A 26,960-nucleotide genomic window follows, 5' to 3' on the forward strand; every position below is an offset into this window, starting at 1 on the left:
GCTGCTCAGCACAACAGGAAAGTGCATTCAAAATATTACAAATGCAATTCATTGATGCAATTTGCTGTAAATTAACCCCATAAAGTGGTTAAGTGTGATTTACTAAGGCTGCAAAACTTGCATCTGTGAAAACTGGAATCAGGTTTGGAAATCAGGTGCTAAATCACATCAGTTTTAAGAGCGTTAATACATCTAGTGAGAGTTTAAATTGCTCTAAGAACAGAGGTTGGCCCCCAGTCTTGAAATGCAAGCCATTTATTCCCCATCTTGATACACTGAGTTGACTACACCTTCAGACACCAACCTCATCTAAAATATGCCCGTGATTTTCAAATCAACTCTTTTCTGCAGAACCAAAGATAATATTATTTATCATAACTCTTACACAGCCATATACAGATCTTTGCATTTGGATTGACCCCAAAAAGGTTAAGTCCCAAATTGAATAACTAGGTCAGTCTGGGAAGAAAAAAAACTGAAATGGAGAAGTCCTGCTGAAATGGGACATCCCTTTCCCCCAAATCAGGTTGGATTATTGAAAGAAAGTAATGATTGTTCCAGTTTGTATTCGTAGAATACCACGTTGGAAGGGACCTCAAGGATCACCTGGTCCAACCTAGGAATGGAGTGGAACATCTGGTCCAATCTCTCCTCCAGATGTTGTCCTCAAATCACACACAGCTACTACTGTGATTTCATTCCATTCTACCACTGATGCATCCCATGGTGCCACCACGCAGCAAACTCAGCAAACCAAGCATTGCCTAGTGGAAACAGCTCTTACAGCATGGAGTGAGAGAAATGACACAATGAAGGATGGGAGCAGAGGGCTGGAGAAAGGGGAACACGCAGGAGTGATGGCAGAGGGAAAATGGGAGTATGAACAGGGAAGTTTTCTCATTAAACATTGTATGAATCAGAGGAGGTTGGTAAGACCACCACGAAATAACCTTAAAACACCAAGCTTATCAAGCACTCTCCCATTCTCCTTCCTTAAATCATCATTTTGGCAGATGGTTTCCCAACACGTGTGTGTACCAGCAGCTAAAACATACACGGAGGTGCATAGGGTTAGTCTGTAGGCAGCAGGATGGGGAGTCTGGGTTGGGCGTTCACTCATTCCTTTGAATAAACTGATCTTCGGAGGTTTATTTTCCTTTCCTTCATTTGTTTTTGCAATTAAAAGCTTTGCACGTTACAGTCCCAAACGAAGAACAAGGAGTGACATGACACACAGTTTCAGGCTCACATGCACTTCATACCTGGAGGCACCGTACGTTTGCGTTTGCGTGCTTTTCAAGTGTTTTCACCCAAGAAAACCAAAGGGATAAGAGAAAGAAAAAGAGGGATGGGGGGAAGGTGGGGTGGAGGAAAGGGGAAAAGAAACAGAATAAAGAAAATTAGCATATGAACCAGGCTTAGAGGTGAGCACGGAGCGTGGGCTGAGCCTGCTCAGAAGCGCCCGTGTCACCCTCATGTCACCCTTGGGGACAGGCAGTTGGCACCTCACTCTGAAAGCAAATGAGCACCAAAGAGCAGGGAAAATAGGGAAGCCACCAAGAGGCCTTTCATGGGACATCCAAAGCCCTCGGTCCCATCAGCCAGGGACACCTTGAGCTGAGATGATGGCTTGGATGTGCCAGTATTTTAGTGAAGGCCAATATATGAACGTAGTTGAGATCAAGGCCCTGTTCTCAGTAGTGATAAGAAACAGCAATTTTTTATCCAGCAAATCCAGTGGCTGATGCAGAACAGGTCATGGTGTCTGGCAGCATTACGAGCTCAAGCAGTACCTGTACATAAAGTGGCTTTGTGCCTATTTCAGATTCGGTTCTACTACATTTTGAATTTTGAGATGAAATCTGAGCTCCTCTCAAGGGGCCACCTTATTTTCCCCACACGAGCGAGACTAACTCTACTGCAGTGATTTGAGTGATGTTCTGGAGGCACGTGAGCTCCTCCAAGGCATGTACAATGATTTTCTCATATCGAGCAGCCAGTCATTTTGGAGATGCCTTGGGAAAACAAGTAAGCTCAAGTCACAGGGCTCCTGCTGTGAGGAATAAGCAGCCCGATGTTGAGCAGAAAGGGTGCCAAGGTAGTGATGACTGCAGATCACCCCCTGGCACTCTGGAGGGGCATGGGGATACTGTGTTCCTCCAACCCACTTCCTAATCATGCTTTGTGTTGCAGCCACACGTCTGCAGCCATCGCTTTAATGCGGCACTGGGCTTGATGTGCTGCTCTGGCTGCAGCAGTGCAGAGCTGGCTTAGTGAAGTGGGTAGGCAAGGATAGATGCACAGTGTGACTGATGGAAGCTGCAGCCAGAACATACAGTTACCCCATTTTTAATGTTTTCCCTAATTAATCTGACTGCATCTAAAATATATTCAACAGAAGCTCACTGCTTTCTTGGTAAAAATACCCAATTTGGCCAAAGAGCTAAATCCATCACTGCATCCACGACTCACTCTCCCAGGTGATGCTCGCTTTACCTGCACACACACAGGAGTTGGGATTTAAAGGTGAAACTGGGAGAGCAGAGTAACCTGTGCCTAGGGAAGCCCAGGGTGATGCTGCTGCTTGGGACTGACCCAACCAGTAACACTGCTGCCACCCTGCTACGGCTTGGTCCTAGCTTTTCATTCAGGAGAGCTGGGCTTTTCATCAAGCTGCATTCCTGTCCTTTTTCCTCCTTAAAGCTTTTATTTAGGCTCTCCTGCAGCCCTTCAGCTTTTGTTCCTGTGTCCTAGCTCCATGGGAAATACAGGTTCTAACAAGTGGATTAAGCATCAGGTAATTACCCCAGGGTATCCTCATGCAAAAGGTGTCACTGTATGTCTGGCTGCGTGATAAGTTCAGTCTTTCAAAGAGCAGTAAAACCCAGCAAAGTCCACTGAAATCAGCCCCTGGCTTCCCGCAGTTTGCAGTGGACTTTGGACCAGGCACCATCCTCATCCTCTCCAACAGCTGATCACAGCCAGTGCTGCTAATGGACAGTGAGATGGGGGAGTTTCAATGGGTGAGATTAATGCTGTCGGAAAACAGCTTTGTTCTGGTTTGTTGGGTGGTTGTTTGGTTTTGGGGTGGTTTTTTTTTAGGCAAAATCTTGAAGCTGGTTCATAAATCTCTAGGGGGAAAAAAAAAAGCAATCAGACACACACTGGGAATGAATCCAATGAAAACTCACTGACCACAACAACGTGACTAGCTCCTAAAAACACGCCAGAAGGGGATGCAGACAGCATGGAGTACAAAATGAACAACAACGTTTTGCATTTTAGCTCCTGGAGAAGCCTCTGCCTCAATGCCATCAACCATGAGAATGAGCCGGGGGATGCAATGCTTCCCTGCATCCCAGGGAGCAGTGAGGCATGGCAGGAGACTGTCCTCATCTCCATGAAGCTCCAAATCCCAAGAGGCTGTGAATTCCCAGAGCACTGCTCTAACTTGTGTTGTATCAGCTGAAAAAGCTGCCTGGGGATGATGATGAGTTACCTCTCCTGAAAGCAAGGCAGATGGACGCTGCTAAAACACAGCGGTGCTTTACCAGCATCATCCATCACAGCCACAGTCCTTCCCTACTTGTGTCAACAGATCATAAAACCACGGGTTGGAAGGGACCTTAAAGCTCATCCAGTTGCAACCCCCTGCCACGGGCAGGGACACCTTCCACTAGGGCAGCTTGCTCCAAGCTCCATCCAACCCGGCCTTTCTCATGATGGATAAATGGAATGCAAGACATGGGAAAATGCTCATTGAATCCTGATTTGGTTCTCCTCCTCTTAGAAAAATAATAAGGAAAGGAAAGGGGGACCCAGGGCAAATGCACCCAGGGAAAGTGCTGGGACAGAAGTTTGCCGAAAGGCAGAAGGACCATAAGAAACCAGCTGGAGCCACAAGGAGAGCCCGAGTGGGTGAGAGGAGCTGCACACAGGGCGAGGACAGCGTTTACCTATGATCCAGAGCAGCTCGGAAGGGAGATCTTCACCCTTGGGCACAGCAACTGTCACAACACAACGCAACTACCAGCGGCCGTGGAGAAATAAAGGTGAAAAGAAGAGCATGTACACACACACAGACATGGAAAGAAAAAAAAACCAACAGGGAAATTAAAATCAAGTCAAAAAGAAATAGACAATACCAACCACAAAGCAAAAAAAAAAAACTCCAAAAGAAAAAGCATATACCAGCTCTAGAAATCAACTTTTTTGACCAAAAAATAGGTAACAAATGAAACCGTAAAAACCAGATAACAAAACTAAATATGGAGACAGTGGTGTCATGAGGAAGGCGGTGGAAGAGGGAGAAGGAGGTACCTGTACATGGGGACGGTGACGGTGCGTTCGTAGTACTGCCAAGTGGAGTGCAGGTCCGTCCGGGACAGGTTGGTGGCATAAAATCTCCAAGCCGCCTATGGAGGGGATCATAGTGGGACTGTGAACCCGGTACGGGCAGCACTGCCCTTGGTTTTATAGCCTTTGGCCAACACTGAGTCCTCCTTCTGCTGTGGGATGGGTCTGACCTTCGTTTTCCTTGGTTTAATACATGCCAAATCGGGGGTGGTACCATGGTACTACAAGAGCCCAGCGAGAAGTGCTGTAGGTATCAGGCACCCACTGTCAGGTTGAAGTTAGGCAGCAAATTGGTTTCGCTGCCCATCAGGGAGTTAAAAAACGTGGAGAGAAAGGAGCAGGGGAATGTAAAATGACTAATTTCACATCTCCAGGATACACACCAAGACCAACCTTCTGCGCAGACATCTGTTACCATGAAGAAAATGCTCCCAATTGTAACTTTCTATCAGTACAAATATTCTCTTTGGTGGGGAGGGAGAGGGGTAAAACCAGACTCTCTGAATGCATTTGTCTCGCTGGGCTGGGCTGGATTTTGTTCTGTTTCCTACCACGTATGTTATTTCTCCACGGCTGATTTCCTGGCATTTATTCCCACACAAGACTAGTCACCAGCTGCTGTCTCACACCTTACACACACAGCCCCATTCTTCACCTGCCTGTCTCCTCCCCAACACCTAAAAGACTATGAACCCCCCCAAAAACGTGGTACCCATCAGGTGATCCTCACCTGAATCAGGCCCGCCGCTGGGTTTCGCCTCTTCTCAAAGTGCTTTTGCCGATGCTGCTCTTGAACCTTCAGAGCAAACCCTGAACCCAAGATGCCCTGGGGAAGAGAACAAACATTTGCAGTTAGCAGGGTGTTTGCTAAGCTTTTACTTAAACACTGCAGCCAGCTTTCCCTCTAAAGGTTTGTTCTGTGTTACTTCTTGCTTCTGATAGCCAGGAGAAGGACATCACCCCTAAGAACAGCCTTTGCAGGAGGTTTTGGTTTTGCTTCAATAAATACTTGTGCAGAGCCAAATCTGGAGTTTCCATCTCGTTTGCTCATACACAAAGTGCCCAATCTGTGGGTACTCAGACAGGGTTTCCCCTTTTCTCCCTCTTTCCTTGACTCAAAAGCCACAGAGCTGCTGCAGACAGGAGATCTCTGAATACATCGTGCCACTGGATGCGGCTGTTGCATTGCCACCAGCTCCAGGGGCTGGGGACAACATGGGCCGAGCTCAGCACCCTCCCAGCAAGATGCTGCAGCCCCCACTTACAGCAGGAAGGGCGAAGAAGGAGACGCCAATGAGGGTGAACGTAGCCGCCAGCAGCCTCCCATTCCAGGTCTGCGGGTACTTGTCCCCATAGCCGATGGTGGTGAGAGTGATCTGCAGGGAGGAGAACACCACAAAGCCCTTGGTCAGATTTAGAACTGAACCCACACAAACTTCTTGCAGCATCAGTGTTCAAAGCCAGGTTGGATGGGGCTTGGAGCAAGCTGCTCTAGTCGAAGGTGTCCCTGCCCATGGCAGGGGGTTGGAGCTGGATGAGCTTTAGGGTCCCTTCCCACCCAAGCCAGTCGATGATGGGCACCTCTGTGGGAAGCAGTGATTTCCCAGTGCCCAGGACAGCGCTGCCGCCTTCCTCCTCAATGCACTGAGTTTTCACACCAGTTGGGAGCATTTTCTTGCCTTCAGCGGACACAGAGAGCTGCCAGCTGGTGCAGAGGCTTGCGGCAGCTCGGAGCCTCCCCCGGGAGATGGGGCTGTGCCTTCGGCAGGGGAAGCAAACCGGCACCGTTCCCCCAAGTTCCCTTTTGGCACCTCCCGGAGGAAGGCAGAGCTGACTGCATGCAGAAAGATCTGATGCTGTTTATCCCCGATTTTCCCAGCAGTGCCTATTAGCTGGTCCCCCTATGTAAAAACAGCATATTATGCTGACAGGATGAATTATGGCTGCTTCATGCAACTTAATTTAGGGATGGGTTTTTTCCCCCCTCCTAAGTATTATTGCGATGCACCAAAAGAATGCTGGCAAGTTGCTGTGTGTTTTGGGGAAGAAGCAGAGAGATTTGCTGGAGACAAAGAATCCTCTGAATTTCAAATTGCAGGAAAAGATGCATTTTCCCACTTCTATGGACTGACACAAAACCTGGAGAGGGGCTTTGGCCAAAGGCCTGTAGGGACAGGCCAAGGGGAATGGCTTGAACCTGCCAGAGGGGAGACTGAGATGAGCTCTGAGGCAGAAGCTCTTCCCTGTGAGGGTGCTGAGGCGCTGGCACAGGGTGCCCAGAGAAGCTGTGGCTGCCCCATCCCTGGCAGTGTTCAAGGCCAGGTTGGACACAGGGGCTTGGAGCAAGCTGCTCCAGTGGAAGGGGTCCCTGCCCATGGCAGGGGCTGGAGGAGCTTTAAGGTCCCTTCCAACAGAAATCAGTCTATGATGCTATGCTGGGTATTCCCCAGGGCTTCTGAGAGGACTTGGAGAGCCTGGGATTGGCAGGGGAAGGCAGGGAGAGATGGTCTGATCGGGAACATCTTGGACACTTCTGCCCCAACTGGCCCCCACTGTGCCAAGTGGGAAGTTGCCCCTATCTCCTAACCTCCACTGACAGAGCCAGCCCCAGGGATGGGAGCTGACACTGTGCTGATGTAGCTCTGGAAACCTCATGCATTCAGCTCTGGATAAAATCACTTTTACACAAATGGAAGAACGATCCCAAAGCGCTGTTTAATTGGACCCACTAAAAGCCCTATCAATTAGATGCCAGCTTGACAAAGTGGTTAGAAAATGCAGCTACATGGCTACTCCTGACTGAAACACAAAGTCAAAGCAATGCTCTCTCCATAATCACTGCAAGTCGGTTTAAAAACTCTTTCTGATATATAGAGACAAGTACAAGGATTGGATCCACCAAGAGCAGACCAAGGGATGAGTTCCTGAACCTGCAATTCGATTTAGGTTGCTCATCTCTCAACACCTGCCTGTACTGCATCCAGGAGCTGGACAATGACAAACCCTCTTTATCTTAATGGATCTCCAAGTTTACTCTCAGCTTCTCAACAGCAACACAATCACCTCCGCATCCTGAAACAGGGAGCAGTGATCCTATGCCAAAGGCTCGCAGGGACAGGGAAGCAGGAGGGATAAATCTGCGCATGGTTCTCCCAGGACAGAGCTCTAATCTGGGCTGCCACTTTTTCCTCCCTGTTTATTCTCTAGTTATGTCAAATCAGGCTTTGTTTTTATATTTGTCATCACCAAGGGCCTTGAAAAGCAATTTACTGCTTCATTCCCTTTGTAGGAGCAGAGGAGCTGCTTGATCAGCCGATTCCACCCCAAGCCTGTTATTGGGATTTGATCAGATCTGGGCTTTGCGCTCCGTGCTTTGTAATCAAGGCCAAACCAGCGCCACAGTGTCGGAGCAGAAGAACAATAACACAAGAAGATTAGAGCGTCATTAATTCTCCTTGTTAATCAGGTAATCCAATAATCCACATGCGCACGCACCCCCAGAGCAAACCAGAAGCGTTGCCCTTTCCTCCTTTGTCAGCAAAGATGTGAAAGGGAAGAGCTTTCAGTGCTGAAGCCTGTCTGGTACTTAGATCCTATTAATTTTATCACATTTATTGCAGTGTCTTTAGCAGCGTGTTACCCAAGGATCGTTTTAAATGATTCGATTTTAAATACATGTCAAAATGATGATCAAAGCACCTGTGGGGTCTTTATCCCATCTGTCTCTACTGTCACGACAGAGCTAAACCCCACGACTGGGAGCACACGAGTTCCCAGCTTCCTTGCGGCTCCAGGCAATTCAAGGAATGGGATCTCTTAACATTTTCTATGAGGTTTATTTAAGAAAGGAGCTAAATGAAGCAGCCTGAAGCCATTTAATAGAAATGTTAACTAATCCCTAAGTTGACTCCTCACATAAGTGATAGAAGATGGAGGGTTAATGGACATTTAATAACCAGCAGCTGCTCTATGAAAATCACTTACCAGACCCCACCAGAGTGCATCTGCGTATGTATCAAAGTGCTCATTTTCTCCTTTCTCAGCCAAATATACCAGGAAAGAGGCCAGAATGAGGCACAGGAAGCCAATATACCAGGCAGTAATCAGCTCCTGCAAGAACATTAAGGATAGAAAAGAATAACTGCAGTCTTGGTGTGCATCTACCTCCAAACGCTGTGTTGCCTGTGGTTGGATCTGAACCTTCCCTGCATTACTTTAGGCTTTGGTTGGAGATGCTAGCACAAAGGGGACAATCCCCATCATCTAAACGCATACAGCAAACAGAGAAGGAAAGGGAGTGATGATAGCTTCATTATTTCAAGATGTGGAACTGAAGCTAAACGAAAAATAATCCAGTTTCTCCAGTTCACCCAAGGAAGAGGGGTTAAAACTGAAGTGGGAACCCCCAAATCCCTCAGGACTCTGCTTAGGGCAGGTCCCTCCCACTAACTAGGGAGAAAGTGCAAAGCTGGGATCTGGGTACAATATATCCCCAATTTCAGGGAAGCTTTAAGCAGAATTCACAGGATTTTAGGATGAAGTTAATGCAAGGATGAGCAAAAAACACCCACAAATTCCCTGTGATTTTTACATAGTTGTGGATGAGCTGGCAAAGCTTTTCAGGGGGAAAAGTGCAGGAACCAGGAGAAATGTTAAATTCCTACATTTGGCAGCAGGAAATGAAACAATCAACAAACTCTTCCCGATGCAAAGAAAGGCCAAGGTGCCTTACACTGGGAAGAGGCACTCAGTGTGTCTGTGAGAGGCTGCTGCTCGCAGGATGGGCTTTCAGACTCATCCACTTTGAAGTGCATCCTGGGCAAAGAGCTCACAACACCATATGTGCTTAATGAGGCTGCTGCTAATTGCTGACTCTGAAATGAGCTCTATCAGTGTGCAGGTGGTCTCTACATTCAAGATACTCCCTGCAAACAACTCGACATCTCTCCCTTCTCTCCTTTACATAAGCTCCATCAAACCTTATGTATCTGACTTTGCATTGCTCCCCATGTTACCTACAGCATCTCTCCAATCCCCCCAGGCCTGGGAGATGTTTGGGGTGAAGAAGTGAACCAAAGCAATGTCTTTGGTGGGGGAAAAACATGAAGGGCAACTCGGTGTCCTCGCTGAGGACTCACCTTGCTGTGTGCGTAGACCACAGAGCCCAAGAGCTTCCACGTGCCGCCCCGCCGGTCCATGCGGATCATGCGCAGGATCTGCAGGAACCTCAAACTCCTGAGTGCTGAGGTGGCAAAGACGTTCCCTTGGGACCCTGCCGCCAGCACGGCGATGGATGCGATCAGCACCATGATGTCTGCACAAAGAGAGGGCATTGAAAGCTGAAGGAATGCTGCTGAATCCCCCTACCAAATGGGATGGCGACTCCTACTGCCACTGGCAGCTGGAGGCTCTGCATCGAAGTGATCTCGTGTCAGTTATAACTCGTGCTGGAAGGACGTAGCATCAGTCTTAACCTGGATGTGAAAGGAGCCACTGCACACATTATGGACATTCTAGTTTCCTTCTCCGTGGTCATCATTCCATATAATGATTGTTTATTCCATAAAAATGGGAATTATGAATGTCAAATACTGCAAAGCCTGAATCTTTACATGGTTCAGTGTTAACACTGTTAAACTGGATTAAATCCTTGCAAAATGCATACTCATTTTTATCAGCTTCAGAGCTGTCCAGAGATGGGAATTCCCACATCTAAATTGGGAATTAAAATCTAGAGGTCCACTATAGCATCAGAGGGTGTTCAAGGACAAAGGAAGTCGAAGAAAAAAAGCCTTAATCTATATATCTTAAATTCAAAAAGATCCCGTAAACTCCCTCTTTCCCTACTTTTCTGTGCAAGTTTCATAACAGTGCTTTTGTGTGGAATAAACTAAAATCATGCTTATGACCACTGCCAGCTCTGGACATCCAAAAGCAAGCTCCACAGGGAATGGCACAGCCTCCCTGCCCATTCCTTACCCCATTACAAAGAACTGCTGTGCACAGATGGCCCCTCTCACAAGAGGATCACCAAGTACATTCCAAACAAGAATTAATTAAGTCTCATAACTCCCTTGTGGGGCAGCTCATCAGCACCAGGGAAGGCAAAGTGAGATGCACACAGATATCAATGGCTTGTGAGAGATCCAGTGGTGAGGTTGGATGCAGGATCTCAGCTCCTACACTCAGCTTCTCCTGGGTGAACCCCCTCCCCATGGCTGTGGGCAGTTGCCAGCGATGCCTGGTGCACAGCAGAGCACCCACAGCTTTAACATTGGATGCTGCTTGACATCAATGTGCTTTTCAGTTGGGATCAGTGTTTTGCCATTGAAAATAAATGCAGATAAAAGGAAAAGTTTGGGAAGAAGGAAAAGTTTGGGAAGAAGGAAAAGTTTGGGAAGAAGGAAAAGTTTGGGAAGAAGGAAAAGTTTGGGAAGAAGGAAAAGTTTGGGAAGAAGGAAAAGTTTGGGAAGAAGGAAAAGTTTGGGAAGAAAGGTTTTAAAGGCTCCTTCAGAATATTCCCAGTTTCTCTTACCGATGACACAGAAAGGCTTGCGGGCAAACTTTAACCTCCCCCTCCAGCCCCGGTATCGGCAGCAGCAGCCGGCGGCCCAGATCCTCACGAAGTATTCCACCCCAAACACCACGATGGTGACGATTTCCTGCAAGGGAGTCAGTGCTGTTAGTGGAGAAAGATGCACCATGAGGAGCAGGCTCCAGAATCGAGCACAGACCTCCAAAAGCCTCAAAACACATCACAGAGCTGTCTGTGCCGTGAGAGAGCCCAGGCTTGAATCACTGTCAGATCTTTGCTGTTGTGCCTCCCCGTTACCTTCCCCTAGGGTGGTGGGAGGTACTGCATGTTGTAGCCACGAGCTAGAGCTTTACACCTTCCCATATTGTTTGAGGAGTACCTGGTATCCTCTCACCATTAATCTCCAGGACTTGACTGGGTTAATGCTGAGCAGCACAGAAGACCAGAGATGGGAATCACTGACTGCTCCATCCTAAGACTCTTGGCATGGGATTTGGGCTTTCTCCCTCTAAATTAAACCTGGTTGTCCCTGTGTGCTGGCCTGTCTGGTGCAGGAGTGTGTAGATCCTCTACTCCTCAATGCCCAGCAAGCACATTGATGCTGTGCATCACAGCTCCTTCCATCACCATCCAAACACCCTCTGCATGCTTCCTTCCCTCCAGCTTCTTTAAAGCAGCTCCTGCCCCAGCTTTCATGTGTCAAACCTGACAAAGCCCTAACTAGTCTGCAGCCCCTTTTGATGTGGATGTAGGGCAGGGGCTGAGGAAGAGGAAGACAGACAAAAGCAAAGGGGACACGTGGATCTGGCAGCCTGGCGGTGTGTGCAGGAGCTCTGCTGGCTCCCAATGGCAGGAGCCACGTTGCCAGTGTGAGGGATGCCAGGCTATTTAAGGAACTAAACTCTGCAGCTTGAGGATCAAATAGTTGCAGGGATGCTGTAGTGTGGGAGAGGAGGCAGCTACACAAGCTGCTCCCAAAGGAGAGCATCCGCAGCTTTAATATTGGAAGCTGCTTGACATCAAAGTGCTTTTCGGTTGGGATCAGTATTTTGCCATTGTAGATAAATGCAGATTAAAAGAAAAAGCTTAGGAAGAAGGGTTTAAGGGCTCCTGAAGAATATCTTTAGTTTATTCCCGGTTCCTCCTTTTCACATTCTTCCTATCGCTCCCTACAAGTACCAGCCGTCCCCTTCTCACAAGCAACAGTTTAAATTCTTGCCTCAAACACCCCCAACCTCAGGTTGTTGTGCTCTTTTGAGTTGGTTTTAATGCTCACTGAAGGCTTCACTTGCCACCTCGCACTTACCAGGATGTAAAGGGCCCCTTCTGAGCTGTTCTGGTATTCATCAATGGTCGAAAAGACTGACAGCACCAGGCAGGAGAACACTAGTAGAAAACTACATCATACAAGAGAAAGACAGAGAGACACCATCAGCCTTCAGGGCAGGAACTTCTCATACTTCAGACCAGTCCAGAGAGCATTTATGGACATATTTCTCTAAGGGTATTTACTGTGATGCTGCTACAACACTATGTAAAATGGGAAAGTCCCTGGGTTTGCTATCTGGAAGGGTTCAGTGTGGATGGACCCACTGGACTGTTCCCAGTTTGGCAGGTTCCAATCCAGTTCCCCTCCCAGCTGGCAGCTCTGATGGCATCCGATGTTATTTCCCCAAGGAACCATCAGCTCTTCCTGCAGCGTGCAAACAAGCAGGGATATTTAATGGGATAACAGCCGACTCGACTGCCTGATGAACAGGAGCACAGGCTCAAACCAAACTCCACTGGGGCTCTGTGGATGCATTTGCATCCATCAATGCTTACATGGGGATTACAGGGTCATAGAGTGGAAGGGACCTTAATGCTCATCCAGCATTATCCAGGGATGGGGCAGCCACAGCTTCTCTGGGCACCCTGTGCCAGCGCCTCAGCACCCTCACAGGGAAGAGCTTCTGCCTCAGAGCTCATCTCAATCTGCCCTCTGGCAGGTTAAAGCCGTTCCCCTTTGTTCCCCTTGGAATGGGACTGCATTTCCTATCCATAGCAGGGTATTTTGGGGTGGATTTAGTGTTCTTTTCTTAGGCAGGTGCTCCAGATTAACCCCTTACAGCCTGGAATGGCTGTTGACTTTCAGACTTGTTGTAGTATCGCTGGGAGGTGGATCGTTGTCACTCTGCTTTTCCGTGGCCAGACATGGGACATGGCTGGGGTTTGGTCCAGTCCAAGGGATGGGATCTTGATGCTGTTGGTGTCTTAGCCTGAAGCCAGAGGGGACCCAGCTTTGATATCAGCTCTCTCAGCCTCTTATTTATCATGAAACAGGGAAGGTTCTCAAAACCCCCTTACAGCACGCATCCGGGCCTCACTGGCATCCGCTTCCATGGCCTAATCCCAAAAGCAGCCTCAGAAGTGCCGCACCACCACCATTCCCAGGCTGTCCATTGCAACAGCCAGCTCTGTGCCCCCCAAAGGGCTGGATGTACTAATGCAAACCAAAAGGCACCAGATGAATGACAGGAACCCGACCCTCAGCGCTCAACACCCAATTCCAGAGGAGCCCTGATATCTGCTCATGGAGGGAGAAGGTTTCCACTGGCGATGCCCACTGCTCACTCCAATGAAGGGGGGGGAAATTAATTTAGTACAGATCAATTTACTGATACCCTAAAGGAGGCCAGTGCAAGGAGAAACTGCAAGCTGCATTCTCTAAAAGCATTAAATAATTCATCTGTCTGGCTTTGTCTCACAGTCCTACAAACTGCATTCTGAATATTTATAAGGCACGGTTGGTGGGTGCTGCTCCTTTCTGTCGTAGGAAGGAAAGGGAGTTTCACACCACCCAGGTCGTGCTTGTGGCTTTGCAATGACCATTAATGTCACAGTAATGAGTAAAAATAGGGGGATTTGGAGTATTTATTCGAGCCACAAGCTGAAACATCCCTCCCTGTTGTAGGTAAGAGACCTTCAGAGCCATCTCCCGAAAGGCTGAGCTTTGTCAGCAGCAGGATGAATTCAGCACAAACCAGATAAGGACAATTGACTGATTTCCCACTGTAAATTTCCTCTTCTCACACCAGGTCTGGTACCCACAGACTTGAAACAACCTCAAGAGAGTAAGAAAACATCCCTTGCGATCCCATTCATTATGTCCCTTGCTGTCTTCTGTGGGTCTTAGAATGCTTTTTCTCCCCAAGCTGGTCTTTAAAACCCTTGCCATAAGACAGCAACCTGCCCTGCACCTAAATGAGCTCCATCCATTCCTACATTCTCCAGGTTGCCTGGCCCAGGCTCTGGGAGCTACTGCCCATGCAGTGACTGGGGGGAAGTAGCTATGGCTGGGTCAGGCAGCCCTGATCCAGGGTGGCCCAGATTGCGCTGCAAACTCCGATGCTGGAGTGAGAAACGAATAATCAATGGAAGAAGAAAGAGAAGAGGAAAACAAAAAGCAATTATAAGGGAAAGGGATCAGTAGGAAAGGAAATCCTGCATATTCTGGTTAAAGAAGTAGAACACGGGTTGTATTTTTGTGCCTGAGGAGGTGCTGAAAGCATCAGCATCAATACAGACTTGCACACTGTTTGCCAAGGTGAGCACCTTGGATGGGTCTAGAATAAAGCCACACTCAAACAACGAGTCCTGGCAGGGACAACATCACAAGAAAGAGGATTCCTGTGCATCGAGTTTGTCACTCGACATATATTGATGGAACAGAGAAAAGGAAAAGGAATGGCTTTATCACTTCAAACCCCAAGGGTGGATTGTGGCAGCAGTGGTTATGCAGGGAGAGCCAGGGAAGCTCCTGGTGCTGCTTCTTCCTTATCCCAGCATATGGCTGCAGCCTCATCCCTATTCCCCTCATGTCCCCAGGGTCAGCTCAGTGCTGCTGTAATTCCAGCTCTGCACTCCTCAGGGCTCTCATCGCCAGGGAGACCTGATGCAGGTCACACTTGCAGGGTCAGCATTAATTACAGCACTGCCAAGCATGGGAGGCAATGGGGAAGGCACCAGCTTCTCCAAGGAAGCATAGGAGCTCCATGGCCAAATCCCACGTGGACCAAATCTCCTCATCTCACTCCTAATGGGGATGTTCAGCCACTGGGTAAGGAATGGTCCTGCCAGCAAGGGATGCAGGCACTGGCTCATCACAGGGTGAGCTGCACAAGCATCCCAAAATAAACCCATAGCGATGCACAGATACTCTGCTTGGTCCACAAACCTTTGGGAGGCTGCAAAAGGAGACTATGAGAATAAAACCTTCCTGCAAAGAATCTGAATTCAGGGATTGGGTCCTGTATGGCTCACGGGAAGCTTTGAAGGATCTGCAGACCCACTATGGATTAAGGATTGGCATAAGAAAGCTCAGAGGTATGTCCACACTGGAGAAGTGTGTATCCTCCGAGCTGACACAGAGGAAGGGCAGTGGGGAACAGGAAGGTTAACTCTGCTTTAATTTCACCTAATCTAACCAGACAGCACAGAAAAGGGCTCCGTATGATAATGGACAGCTAGGGAAGGGGAACCAGGCCAATAAATAGTGTAGAGGTTGGGATAAATCTAATTTTTAAAGCCACATATCCAATCAAAGCAAATTACGCCTGCAGCCTGACCCTGGATAATGTTAATGTGCAATAAGGAGCATTAATTATACCCCATCTAATGATTTTTACATTAAAGATGCCAATTCTGCTTAGAGCTTTGGAGAAGACCGTGTCCTCCTCCTGAGCAGACAAGAGCTGGGTCCTACCTGGTGCACAGCTGGATGGATGCAGAGGGCAGCGAGTGGTTTTGGACCACTGTGTCCTCCATAGAGCGATGGCATAGGGAAAGCTGATTCCTCATGTCACTGCATCTTCTCACCCACCACCCACTACCCACTCCTATGGGCAACCCAGCACCTTTGGAGGCTCCAGCATCCCTCTTGCCTGTTGCTTAGACCTTTAAGCTCAGCCAAGACTCAGCTGTGCAAATCTGACTGCTGCTAATACTGATAAATCCAAAGTCTGGCTTTACATTCAAAGGTTATGTTGACTTTAAACACCCGTGCAAGCTTCTTATGGCAATTTATAAACCCCAGCTCAAAATCTGCCTATCTGCAGTTCATGTGCACTGTGCTTTGGGTTAGCAACAGCAAAAGCAATCACTGAACTCCCCCTTGGAAGAAAAGAAATACTTAAAATGACTTGAAAGAGGTAAAATTGTCCTTTTTTTTTTTCCACCTCAGTAAAAGCACATGATGGAATCATCATAAAGCTTTTCAGGTTAATCATCTCATTTGCCTTCCAAAAGAAACCCCCTGGATTCTACACACCCATTTACATAAGAATTGTAAAAAGACCTTTAAATTTATTCCTGAAATAGTTGTATTCAACTCATATTCCCTGACATGCAAAACCATTGGGCTTCCTGCGAGGGAACACCAGTAATTAGCAACTGGATTCCTGGATGTGATGGAGATGGATACAATACAAAGAGGTGGCACAAGTAAGAAGGCACTGGGCTCCCTGGCTTTCCCTGGAATTGGGAAGGGGCATTAAGGATTGGTTTAATTAGAAAGAGCTGGAATGGAAGGAGCATTTATTACAGGCATTGGAGAGCTGCACAGTGGAAAACAACTTAAAACATTTAACACACTTAAATTACTTTGAGGATGTGAACAAGGCATTGATGACTGTGCTAAAGTAAACCCAAAATGCTCATGGGCATCTGTAATCCCCGCAATCTATTTGCTCTGGTCTCTGTAGAACACCAGTGTTTAAGTACCTAAAACTTCAAGGTAAATCAAAGGCCATGAAAATGCAGCAACGGCAATAAACCAAGGTGAAAAAACATCCATATCAAAGAGGAACAGAGACTGCCAAATGCCTTTTACCACTCACAGAGCCTCATAAGCAGAATGGGAGTATTTACAGCTCAATTTAAATCTCTGGTGAATCATAAGCAAAACTGATAATACCATGACTTTTCCAGGGGTATCACACCTACCCTTAGCCAGGAGCATCCCTCATCTTTATTCATGTCAGCAATCCTGCTGTGATTTGCCACCCAGCTCTTCATTTACAAGGCTAAACATGAGCCCAAATGCCTCGCTCTGAGTTTCCACATGCCTCAGACTCAGCCAAAAGCATCTCACAAGGCAACTTCTGTCACTAGCAGAGCTGGAACAGAAGCAGGGAGTCCTGCCTTTTGGTCCTGTGCCTTAATGCAAGCTCTCCCTTCCAAAACCAGCTCCCGAGGGTGTCTCGTTCCCTGCAGGTTTGGCCATGCCCAGCTGTGTCCTCTCACCTAAGATCTTGCTCCTTAGAGGAGCCTGGAGGCTCCTAGAGCAGCCATGCAGGGGAATAACATTGCTTATGGGCAACACACAAGCTGGCTCCAAGGCAGGGATTCTCATGGTTTATAAACCTTTTAATACATCTTTAATAAAGGTCTCTTTGGGACAACATTAATAGGTCCTGTGCCTTCTCAGTGCACCGAGATGACAGCTGAACAGCTACAAGCAACAGCACTTGGTTTGTACAAAGCCAAAAGTGTGCTAAGGATGATGCTGTAAATGGAGCATCCCCAGAGGACCAAAGCAGTGTCCCAGAGGAAGCTGTGCTGCGGACGGCAAAACTACATTAAACAGTGCTTTGGGAAGTGGGAATTAATCAGGATACAGAGGAGCAGATCTTAGAGATCCCAACCATGTTACAGGGGTGGCACTGGGATGGGAAGGAAAATAAGACAATTTCCTTTCCTCATCAGTGCTACCAGCACCCACAAGCACCCAGGACATGCCCTCTAGCCCCGTTTATGGATGCAGCAAACGTTCTCCCCTTGTTGTGTGCCAAAAAACAGGAGGTGGCTTCCCAGGTACTCATTCTCTGGGGTCTTTCCCAGCCACGTGGCTGGAAGCAGGAGCACCATCGGCTCAGCACCGTGCCTGCATCCGTGCTTCAGCTCCCCTTGCAGCTATTGAAACACACCAGCACACTTCCATCCCAGGGGAGGAGAGGGAATGAGATCTCCTTTGCATCAGGTTCTGGGGCAGAGGGGGAAGGCAGTTTTCTGCTTTATGGGCAGATAAGGAGCATTCACAACTCCATCATGTAAGCTAAGGAATAAAGAAGAGCTGGTCACAGCTTTACTGTGTCAGCGTGGTAAAGTGGCACAACCAAGCCACAAAAATATCTTCTCTTCCCCAGCCTGCCTTCTATTTAGGTAGTGCATTTCTCAGTTAGAAAAAAGAACAGGATATGGCTTCACATATATTGTTTCCTTCGACATTCACCACCTTGGAAATCAGTTCCCACTCCAACAGCTGCTCCAGCCTTTCCCTCTTGCTTAGAACAGCATCAGGGAGCAGAAGCTGCATCATCTGCCCCGAGTGCCCAGACCTGAGCACATGAACCAGAGGAATTTGAGCAGAAATGGGTTTTGCATGACATATCTTGTCCCTGCTCCAGCAAAGGATTGCTTATCTCCACACTTAGAAGCTTAAGAGCTTTTCTGGATTGAAGCCTCACAGAACAAAAGCTGTCTGGGAATGGAGACCAAGATCTGATCATTTACAGCGGGAAAAGGGGTTAAATTTAAGGAATGGGTTGGGTGTTCTTTTACAGACATTTAACTCAACTCAGAATAAGAGCCTTATTAATAATAATCACTGCATACAAAGTTCTGGCTGCAACGTTCCTCTTTGTCCCCATTACCGTGAACCACTGCAAAACACTTGTCTGAGCGTTCTGGCCCTGCACACGCAGCCTCGGAGGAGCCAGATGTCTGGAGGCAAAGGCAGAGTATTCATCAAGCCCATGCACCTGCCATACCCAGCACTATCAGGCTCTTAAAACCTTGGTGGGCAGGAATATATTCCTGCAGCTGCACTGTAACGGGGCATAGGAGGGAGCCCTAAAGACCACGGTGCGATTGCGGAGCATTGGGAGGTAAATTAGGAGTATGAAATATTGGACGTTTAAGTAATTCTCACAAGCATCTGCGCAGGCATTCACTCAGAGCGTGTTCATTGATTTCAACGTGAGGGAAAGTTGCTGTCTCATGCAACACCCGGATTATTCAGGTTGAAATGTGAGCACTGCCGCTGGGTATTCCCCCAAAAGAGCCTCGGCTTCCTCCTTGCCTCTGAGAGATCATAACTAGTGAGTGCAGGAATACAAACCTTCCTCATCTAACCTTTATCTGTACACAAAGAGCAAGTTATTTCAGCTTCTTAAGGGCTTTTCTGCAATGAGAAAAATGAACTGAAGAAGCCAAGGGCTCTGCTGCATGGTTGGAGCACACAGACATAAAAAGTCCTCATCCTGAGGTGTCAAGCTCCTTGGACTTACCTGGGTAAGTCACTTGACCCGACTTAACTGAGCTCGAAAACTGGGTTAAAAGCAAGATGTCCCTGTAAAACATAATGCTGAATCTCATCTAAACACTCCTCGAGGGAATGGGATAGACAAAAATAGGCTCTGGTCTAATTGCAGACAGGGAGATTGCCTCCAAATGCACAGGGCTGGGTCCTGCTGCAGACAGGAATAGCAGCCCTGTTTCCAAAGGTCTGTCCCAGAAGCAACGATCCAGCCTGAGGTTTTCCTGCCCATAGATGACAAGCTCCATCTCTCCAAGCTCCTTTACCTTCACTTCCCTGACTTTGCATTAGTCCCACAGCACCAACAATCACAGCACCTCAAAAATGAGCATCCTCACTGAGAGCATCTCCAAGGAGCTGCCGACACAGGATCAGCAGCCGCATGAACCATCTCATATCCACAGCGGGCATCTAAACAGCTCAGAATCCTTGTGTCCACTTCAAAACACTCACTGTCCCTATGCCTCAGCCCATGGTTTATGTTCCTGTAAAGGCAGGACCCCAGAGCTTTGCTCTCGGGCTTCCTCCCAGCCAACAGCAAAGGACAAGCGAAATTCCAGCCCCTGCCAGAGGCACACGGATGCCTGACCACGTTTCGGGATCCATCCCCAGCTTCATGCCTTGATTATCAGAAGACAAGAATGTGGCTGCTCGGAGCCAGAGGGTAATGGCTAACACGGAAATGGAAAGCACAGCATTCCCGAAGCGCTGCTGATTTCATTTGCTCATCAGTTTAATTAACTGAGGCTTGGGGAGAAGAAAGAAGTATTTGCAAACTGCCCGTATAATGCGTCTTAGAGCTGGTAATTTCACCATCTGTTTAATTTCACTTCTCTTATCCCAGCTTGTGATTAGGAAGGAGCTCAGAGCCAAGATATGGGAGAGCTGGTTCACAGCCTGGTAAACCCAAACGGCTGCACTGTCATGGAAGGGGTGTCCAGCTCATCCAGGTCCAGACCCTGCGATGCTTGAAGGACACCCAAGTTTGGGATGCAGGAAAAACACAGGTCCAACAGCAAGAACAAAAAGGCCAGTGGCCAGTTTGGGAGCTCTGCGTCCTTTCCCCACATCAGCAGGGCAGCATGCTCCCTCCACAGCAAAATACAGCCCTGATGCTTCTCACATCCATGGAGCTGCTCCTGTTGGGATGGGATTGGCTGTGCTGGGAGCAGTGCCTGGATGTACAGACAGGCAGGCCCAGAGGAGCTGCTCAGGGCAAAGGGATGCAAAACAACCCCAGCTCTGCAGAGAGCTCAGGCTGCAAAAGGCAGTGCTCTTTAGCCCTAAACAACCGCTGAAACAGGCAGCGGTGCCGCAGGGAGGGGAGAGCAGCACAACTGCTGCCAGTCAAGCTCTGGTTAACTTCACCACTAATAGAACTATCTGGGCTCCTCCAGGAGCTGCCACTCTGAACTCAAAGTCCTTCTCCACCAATCTCCCCTTTACAGCAGTAGAGTTTCCCTGAGCTGTAGCCAGATTTGTCCCAGCCAAACTGCTCCCCAGGAGTCATGGGGGCATCCTCCTGCAAGCATCTCATCATAGAATGGTTTGGGTTGGAAGGGACCTTGAAGCTCATCCAGTTCCAAACTTCCACTGGAGCAGGTTGCTCCAAGCCCCTGTGTCCAACCTGGCCTTGAACACTGCCAGGGATGGGGCAGCCACAGCTTCTCTGGGCACCCTGTGCCAGCGCCTCAGCACCCTCACAGGGAAGGATTTTAACCCAATTTGCCATTTTCACCCAATTTGCTGTAGAACTGAGATGCCCAAAAGTGATGGGCAGCAAGGAGGAGAAGCACACCCTGGTTTTGCCCCTTGAAGGAGGCTGCTGTGTGAGCTCAATGGGGCAGCACACAGCAGGGAGGGAGAGCCACAGAAACCAGCTCCCCCGAGGTCCCCTGCTCAGCAAATGACAGGTTTGTTCCCTCTCCTGTTTTCCCTGTGCCAGTAAACACAACAATAAATAGCAAGCTGCAGAAGGCAGATGATTGTGTGGTGAAAGGTGCAAAACATCTAAAAATGATTTAAAGCAGGCAGGAGAACAGGAAGAGAGGGCTGCGGATTGTGCTCGCTGAGGAGGAGGAGGAGCTGTTTGGCTGGTGGAAGGCAGCAGAGGCAGGGAAGGTTTTTCCTGCCCACCCTGCAGCTTCAAGCTCCAGAAGATGCTCAGATCCCTCTTTGCAAAGGTCCCCAGATCCAGTCCTGATGTGGGACCTCACCAGCTCCAGACCCAGGATGGGACAGGAGCAAGGCCAGTGCTGCAGGGGCTGGACCCATGCTCTTTTAAAGCTCCTGAGTAACAGGGACACAGGCCATGGGCACACAAAAGCTGAAGAGAGATTATCTAGCTGCCATTTCAACACGCTGGTAAATCAAAGTCGATGGAAGCCATATGCTCTGCTGGGAAGCATCCATCTCGTTGCCAGGGAAACATCCTTCCCATTTAAAATGGCAGGCAAAAGCTTGCAAAAACCCTGCTTTTAACTCCCTTTTCCCAGGCATGATCCAAGTCCCACAGCAGCTCCCTCAGCATCCTGCCATGCTGCTACCACTGCTGTCAGTGCTTAACTCGGGAGCGTGAGAAGGGGATGGGTGCCTCTCCCCTGGGGTCCAGAGGGAATCAGACCAGCCTGACAGCAGCGAGACCCTGCTTCCCACTCCTAGCTCCCTCTCAAGCCAGTTTCCATGGTTTATCCCATGGGGGAAAACAAGACATCACCTGCATAGGTCACATCAAGCAGCTCTGCTCGGGGATGCTGCAGCTGCATGGTACAGACAGTGCCTGAGCTGGCACAGATGTGCCCAGCTGTGGGGCAAGGCACTAACAGCAGCACCGTGGCCTGGGTTACTGCTCAAATCCAGCCTCTTGCAAAGCAGCAGGTACCACCCGACTGCTTATGAACAGGAAGCAAAACTCTGACCTTGGAAATGAGAGGAGCTGCAGGCAGGGCTCCAGGCTCACAGAACTGATGAGCCCATCGCTGAGCTCAGCAGCTGGCCACGGGTCTCCTCCTCTGCATCCGCACCTTCTTGCTGCTCCCGCTAAGCCAAATGTGCCATCACTGCTCAAACATGGTCTGGCTGCTCTGAGGGGTCCCTGGCAGCTGATGGAGAAGGGGATAAGGGGGGAGGAAAGCACAGTCCCTAATCCAGCACTGTGGATGTCACAGCAGCAAGCACTCTCCAGCCTATTAATGCTAATGAATTTGCATGTGATTTTGCTTTAGAGAGAAGATACAGACCAGCGACATAGAAAACTGGGCATCCTCTTACAAAGATGTCACTGCTCTGTGTTCACATCCAACCTCAGCCTCTCATGAGGTTTACTTTGCCCCTTTTTTAACTCTTCTCATTTATTGTAAATCCCACAAGCCAACAAAGCCAGTTGTTAAAGTATGGAAACTGAGTATTTTCTATTCTGATAAGTAGCTGTGCTACCTTATAATGGACATCAGAGACAGTATTTAATAATTCAAAGCATAGGAAGGCCTGACTGGACAAGGATACATGCTGAAGTCACCTCTGTATGGGAAATGATTACTGCTGAAGGGAGAGGCCAGGGTTACAGCAGAGCGAGCAGAGATGCTGGATTACTCCACAGGCATCCTGTGTCACCAACAGCTCCCAAATGGGAAAATGGGGATAATAAAGAAGGGGCCCAGCTGAGGTTAAACCCACACACAGCTCAAGACCCACCCATGGCCCTCAACCACCATAAATCCTTCTAGAGTAGAATGAATCCTAGCACAAACACCACAAAGCACACCACGGACCAGAGCCAACAGCAGCATCCCACACGACAGCACCAAGCCACGTAGGAGCAAAGTCCTCCAGCACGCAACACCAGGACATGCCCAACACGTTAATCCTCCCCTAGAGGCCGTCTCGAGGCAGTTGCAACAGTCCTAACCCCCTTTTCCTGGCTGTTAACTTGGCTCCTAACCCAGGCGGCGGCAGCCGGTGCGGAGCAGATGCCGCAGCACGAACTCTCCATCGGGGCATCCTGCTCCTGCCGGCGCTGGGAAGGAGTCACCTTCACTTGGTGGCACCGTAGCAAGATCTCCCTGGCGACTCGTCCGTGGCTCCGAGATGTGCTCGGGCTGTCTGGGAATTATGTCACCAGGCACTGTGGATATCAACTGGCCCTGTTATGATCCCCGCTCTCCTCCCTCCCTCTTGGCTCGGAGCCTCACGAGCGGTCCACGCCGCGCGCGGAGGACACCGGCAGTGATCAGAAGCAATGAATGGATAATAGCCAGGTAGTATTTGGAGTTACAGCATCATCAGCTTGCTGCTAAACCAAAAGCGGCTCTGTCCTGGTTGTGTAACCCAGCCTCACAGGACGTTCCCAGTAATTACAGGGCCTTTCCCTGCAGTCCCATGGGACCAATATGCTGCATTCAAGAAAGGATGCTCAGAGCCTGGCTTCCTCTCTTTAGCACATTTTTGCAGTCTTCCCTAGAAACAGCAAAGAGCAAGAGGAAGCAGGAGGGAGAGGAGAGAAGAGGTTTAATTAATCTTCATTTAATTTCTGCTGCTCTGTTAGCAAAGCTAAAATAAGCAATGCAGCCCCATCAGGTCTGTGCTACCTCCCTGGGCTGCTCTACCAGCCTGTTTCACACACGGGTCCTCATCCCACTGGCCCTCTGCAGCTGGCAGGGAATGCCACTGCAGGGTCAGGCTTGGCTCCAGCCACTGTTCCCAACTTGCATCCCATGGGGATGTGGCTGCAGGGTAGATGGGTCTCCCCGGCCACAGATGGGGGCTGGTAAGCCATTAGCTTAATGAATTTCTCTGGGGTTTTTAATAGCCATCTGCTCTCATGTGGAGAAGGGCCAAGAGAACAAGGTTAGGTAGGACTGGGACTCATCTTGGAGGTTCAGCCCCTTTCTCTGCAGGGAGCTGAGGTTTGGGCTCTATGCCACACACACACACACACCCCTATGGCAGGCTTATGGAGCTCAATGGAGTAGCTCCCCACGTGCCCAAGTTATTGCATATGAATGGGTCAACCCCAGGCAATGTGCCCTGTCCTACTAGCAGGTCTCCCAGATTCGGCTGTTGTAAAGCACAGGGTAGACACCCAACATTAGGATATGTCTCCCTTACTTACTCTACCATAAAGAATAACAGACTGGTTTAGGTTGCAGGGACCTTAAAGCTCATCCAGCTCCAACCCCTGTCGAAGGCAGGGACACCTTCCACTGGAGCAGCTTGCTCCAAGACCCATCCAACCTGGCCTTGAACACTGCCAGGGATGGGGCAGCCACAGCTTCTTTGTTCCCCATCTCCCAGTAGAAACAGTAGGACAGACACATCTAGAGTCCCATTCACTTGTCTTATTCAGGTACTTCCATCACCTTTCCCTATACTCACACCCTCAACTCATTCCCCCATACCAAGTCAGGTTACTTCATGACCAACTTAAACCCAAGTTTCAGGCCTACAGGGGGTTATTTATCCCAGACTTAGGTGGGAGATCTAAAGATCCACAGACTGACCCTCAGCAGCTCACCCTGTGCCATTTAACATGACTCAAGATGCTCCCACCACCCACAAACAAGCATCCAGGGGAGCGCAGGCTCAAGGCTTAGAGGGACAGCATAGAAAAGGTTCCAAATTCTATCTGATTTCTATTGCAGGGAAAGAAAAACAGCAGCAGCAGCAAAAGGTCAATGCAGAATTCTTCCTACCCCTCATTAGCTGGAATGACAAAGAGAGAAGCTGCTAATTAGGAACAGCATTAAAAACATCAGATGATAAAGGAGAAAACATGGAAAAGCAGAAAAATGGAAAGCACAATTCCGTGACTCATGTCATGCCTGACAAATGACAAAGCTCCGGAATTTCTCCTTTCTCCAGGTCTTTTTCCTTCCTTACAGGAATAGCCACAACCAAGAAAAAGACAACCACAGTGATGGGCATCCAGGAGCCACAAGGACCGAACCACGAGGCCACGCTAACAAAGTTTCTTTAGTGCTGATACGGATTAAATGCATCGGCCCCTCGGGCTATGGAGACAGAGCCTTCATGAAGTGCCAGTGATATAGTTCAAGACATAATGACATAAGGACGTGTCCCTCTGGCTCAGGGTGATGCTTAATTGGGTGTGAAGTCAGCTATTGGATCAACACTGCCATTAGCACGCTGGCTTCTCTGCAGCTCCCCCGAGAGCCGTTAGGTGAGGGGCGCTCCTTGCACCCCCCAAAATCACATGCAGGGAGGCAGCTTCTTGCAAGGCCACCAAGCAGGAGTGGGATGGCTCTCAAAAGGGCTATCCCAGGAGAAACCACACTGAAACGACTCCAAAGCTGGCACCTCCTGCACTGGCAGGGTCTCAGAGGAGCCCGTCTCATTTGTCCATGGCACCTCCAGACACTATCTGATACCTACAGAGAATTACAGCCACTCAGAACTATCTCATCTCCCCTAAAGAAGAAACATCCCACTGAGCAAACACCCAACAGCATCAAGAAACCAAGCTCAGGGGAGAAAAAGAGGTACAAACCGTGCTTTCCCCTTAGTCATGAGCCTCTATAGAGCAAGAACTGCTCCTGGACATGGGCATGCAGTACGCTGTGTCCCTACGAGCTGTTACAGCAGCAGTGCAACCCCGAGATGGCCAAACACCCCATGCAAGCTCCTACCAGACATGGTCCTTCAGGCAGAGAGATGGGATCAGCAGCACGGATCTTCCAAACGATGGCACCAGTTTGAGGGTTGGTTTTGCTGCTCATTCAAGCCTGGAGCCTTTATATAGAGTCAGGGCAGGATCCAAAAGCGGAAGAGACACCCACTCCCAGGGAGTGTAACACACACACACTGAAATAAATAGCTCCCTGCCTCAGGAGATGACTCAGGAATTTCACTAGTCCTTAAAGCACGAATCCCTGCTAATAAACCCCAGGAAACTTGGAGGAGAGCACAAGGAGAGGTTAACTGGACAAGACCTGGCATTCCCAGCCTTGCCAGGCATAGAGGAAGGATGCACAACCACAGGATTAAACCAGTGTCCAACACTGAAGCAATGGCTACACCAGCCTAAGCCCTTGGTGCAGTCTACCTGCGTCAAGAGCAATGAGTAGTCCTTGTTACTGGGGAGAGGTTTTGGTCTTCACTGCTCCTTCTGGAAGCACTCAGGTCTAACCACCATATGGCTTGAAGCAGTAGGAGGCAATAGAGCCTTCACTCCCCGTTTGTCCAGCTATAACGTTCAGGTATTTATTTAACTCCTTCGCCCTCCTCTTGAGTACAAGGTGAAGAACTTACTATGTTCTTCAGGTCAGGTAAAAAAAAACCTAAGTAAGCATAAACTCAATTAATGGCCACTTTGCGACCGACTTGCAGACTCCCAGTGCTGTCATTTCACTGCCACGTAGAACACCCACAAGAAAGCTGCTAAGCCCAATACACAGCCCTCTACATACTGCATTTGTAATGAAAAGCAAGATCCCAGCAAACTGCCCCGGTGTGGCTGATCCCCATCCCAGGGAAGACGTGCCTTCATCCTCCCAGCCCAATGTTCACCCTGCTGAAGTGCCCAGAATAAGATAGGCTGGGCCCATGTCTCCGAGTCTGCTCCAGCCAAAACCAACCCCCTTTTCTTGAGCAAATCCACGAAGCACAAAAGAAACCATCCCACCAATCCAAAGGCAAGGAAAAAGCTGAGAAAATACTGCTAAGAAAGAAAAATGGAGCAAAGATGACATTTACCAG

At 48.9% G+C, this 26,960-nt stretch overlaps 1 protein-coding gene across 19 annotated transcripts in view; it reads right to left on the reverse strand.

Moving 5' to 3' along the window:
• The window catches only part of KCNQ2 (potassium voltage-gated channel subfamily Q member 2), a 62,808-nt gene that overhangs the window by 28,801 nt on the left and 7,047 nt on the right, over positions 1-26,960 (reverse strand). For 11 of the 19 annotated variants that reach the window (XM_062642120.1, XM_062642115.1, XM_062642124.1 and 8 more), the window contains exons 2-9: positions 12,198-12,288; positions 10,892-11,018; positions 9,495-9,670; positions 8,341-8,466; positions 5,622-5,732; positions 5,087-5,182; positions 4,321-4,415; positions 1,263-1,292 (exon numbers count right to left, since the gene is read on the reverse strand). In XM_062642120.1, coding sequence (XP_062498104.1) covers positions 1,263-1,292; positions 4,321-4,415; positions 5,087-5,182; positions 5,622-5,732; positions 8,341-8,466; positions 9,495-9,670; positions 10,892-11,018; positions 12,198-12,288 — 852 coding nt within the window. Of the gene's footprint in view, positions 1-1,262; positions 1,293-3,746; positions 4,027-4,320; positions 4,416-5,086; positions 5,183-5,621; positions 5,733-8,340; positions 8,467-9,494; positions 9,671-10,891; positions 11,019-12,197; positions 12,289-26,960 lie in introns of those variants that run through there. The other 8 variants (XM_062642125.1, XM_062642118.1, XM_062642126.1 and 5 more) reach the window with 2 other exon arrangements.

Source organism: Pezoporus occidentalis, unplaced genomic scaffold (genome assembly GCF_034315485.1).
Source record: "Pezoporus occidentalis ecotype Australia unplaced genomic scaffold, CSIRO_AGI_Poc_V1 ctg70, whole genome shotgun sequence".
NCBI lineage: Eukaryota > Metazoa > Chordata > Aves > Psittaciformes > Psittacidae > Pezoporus > Pezoporus occidentalis.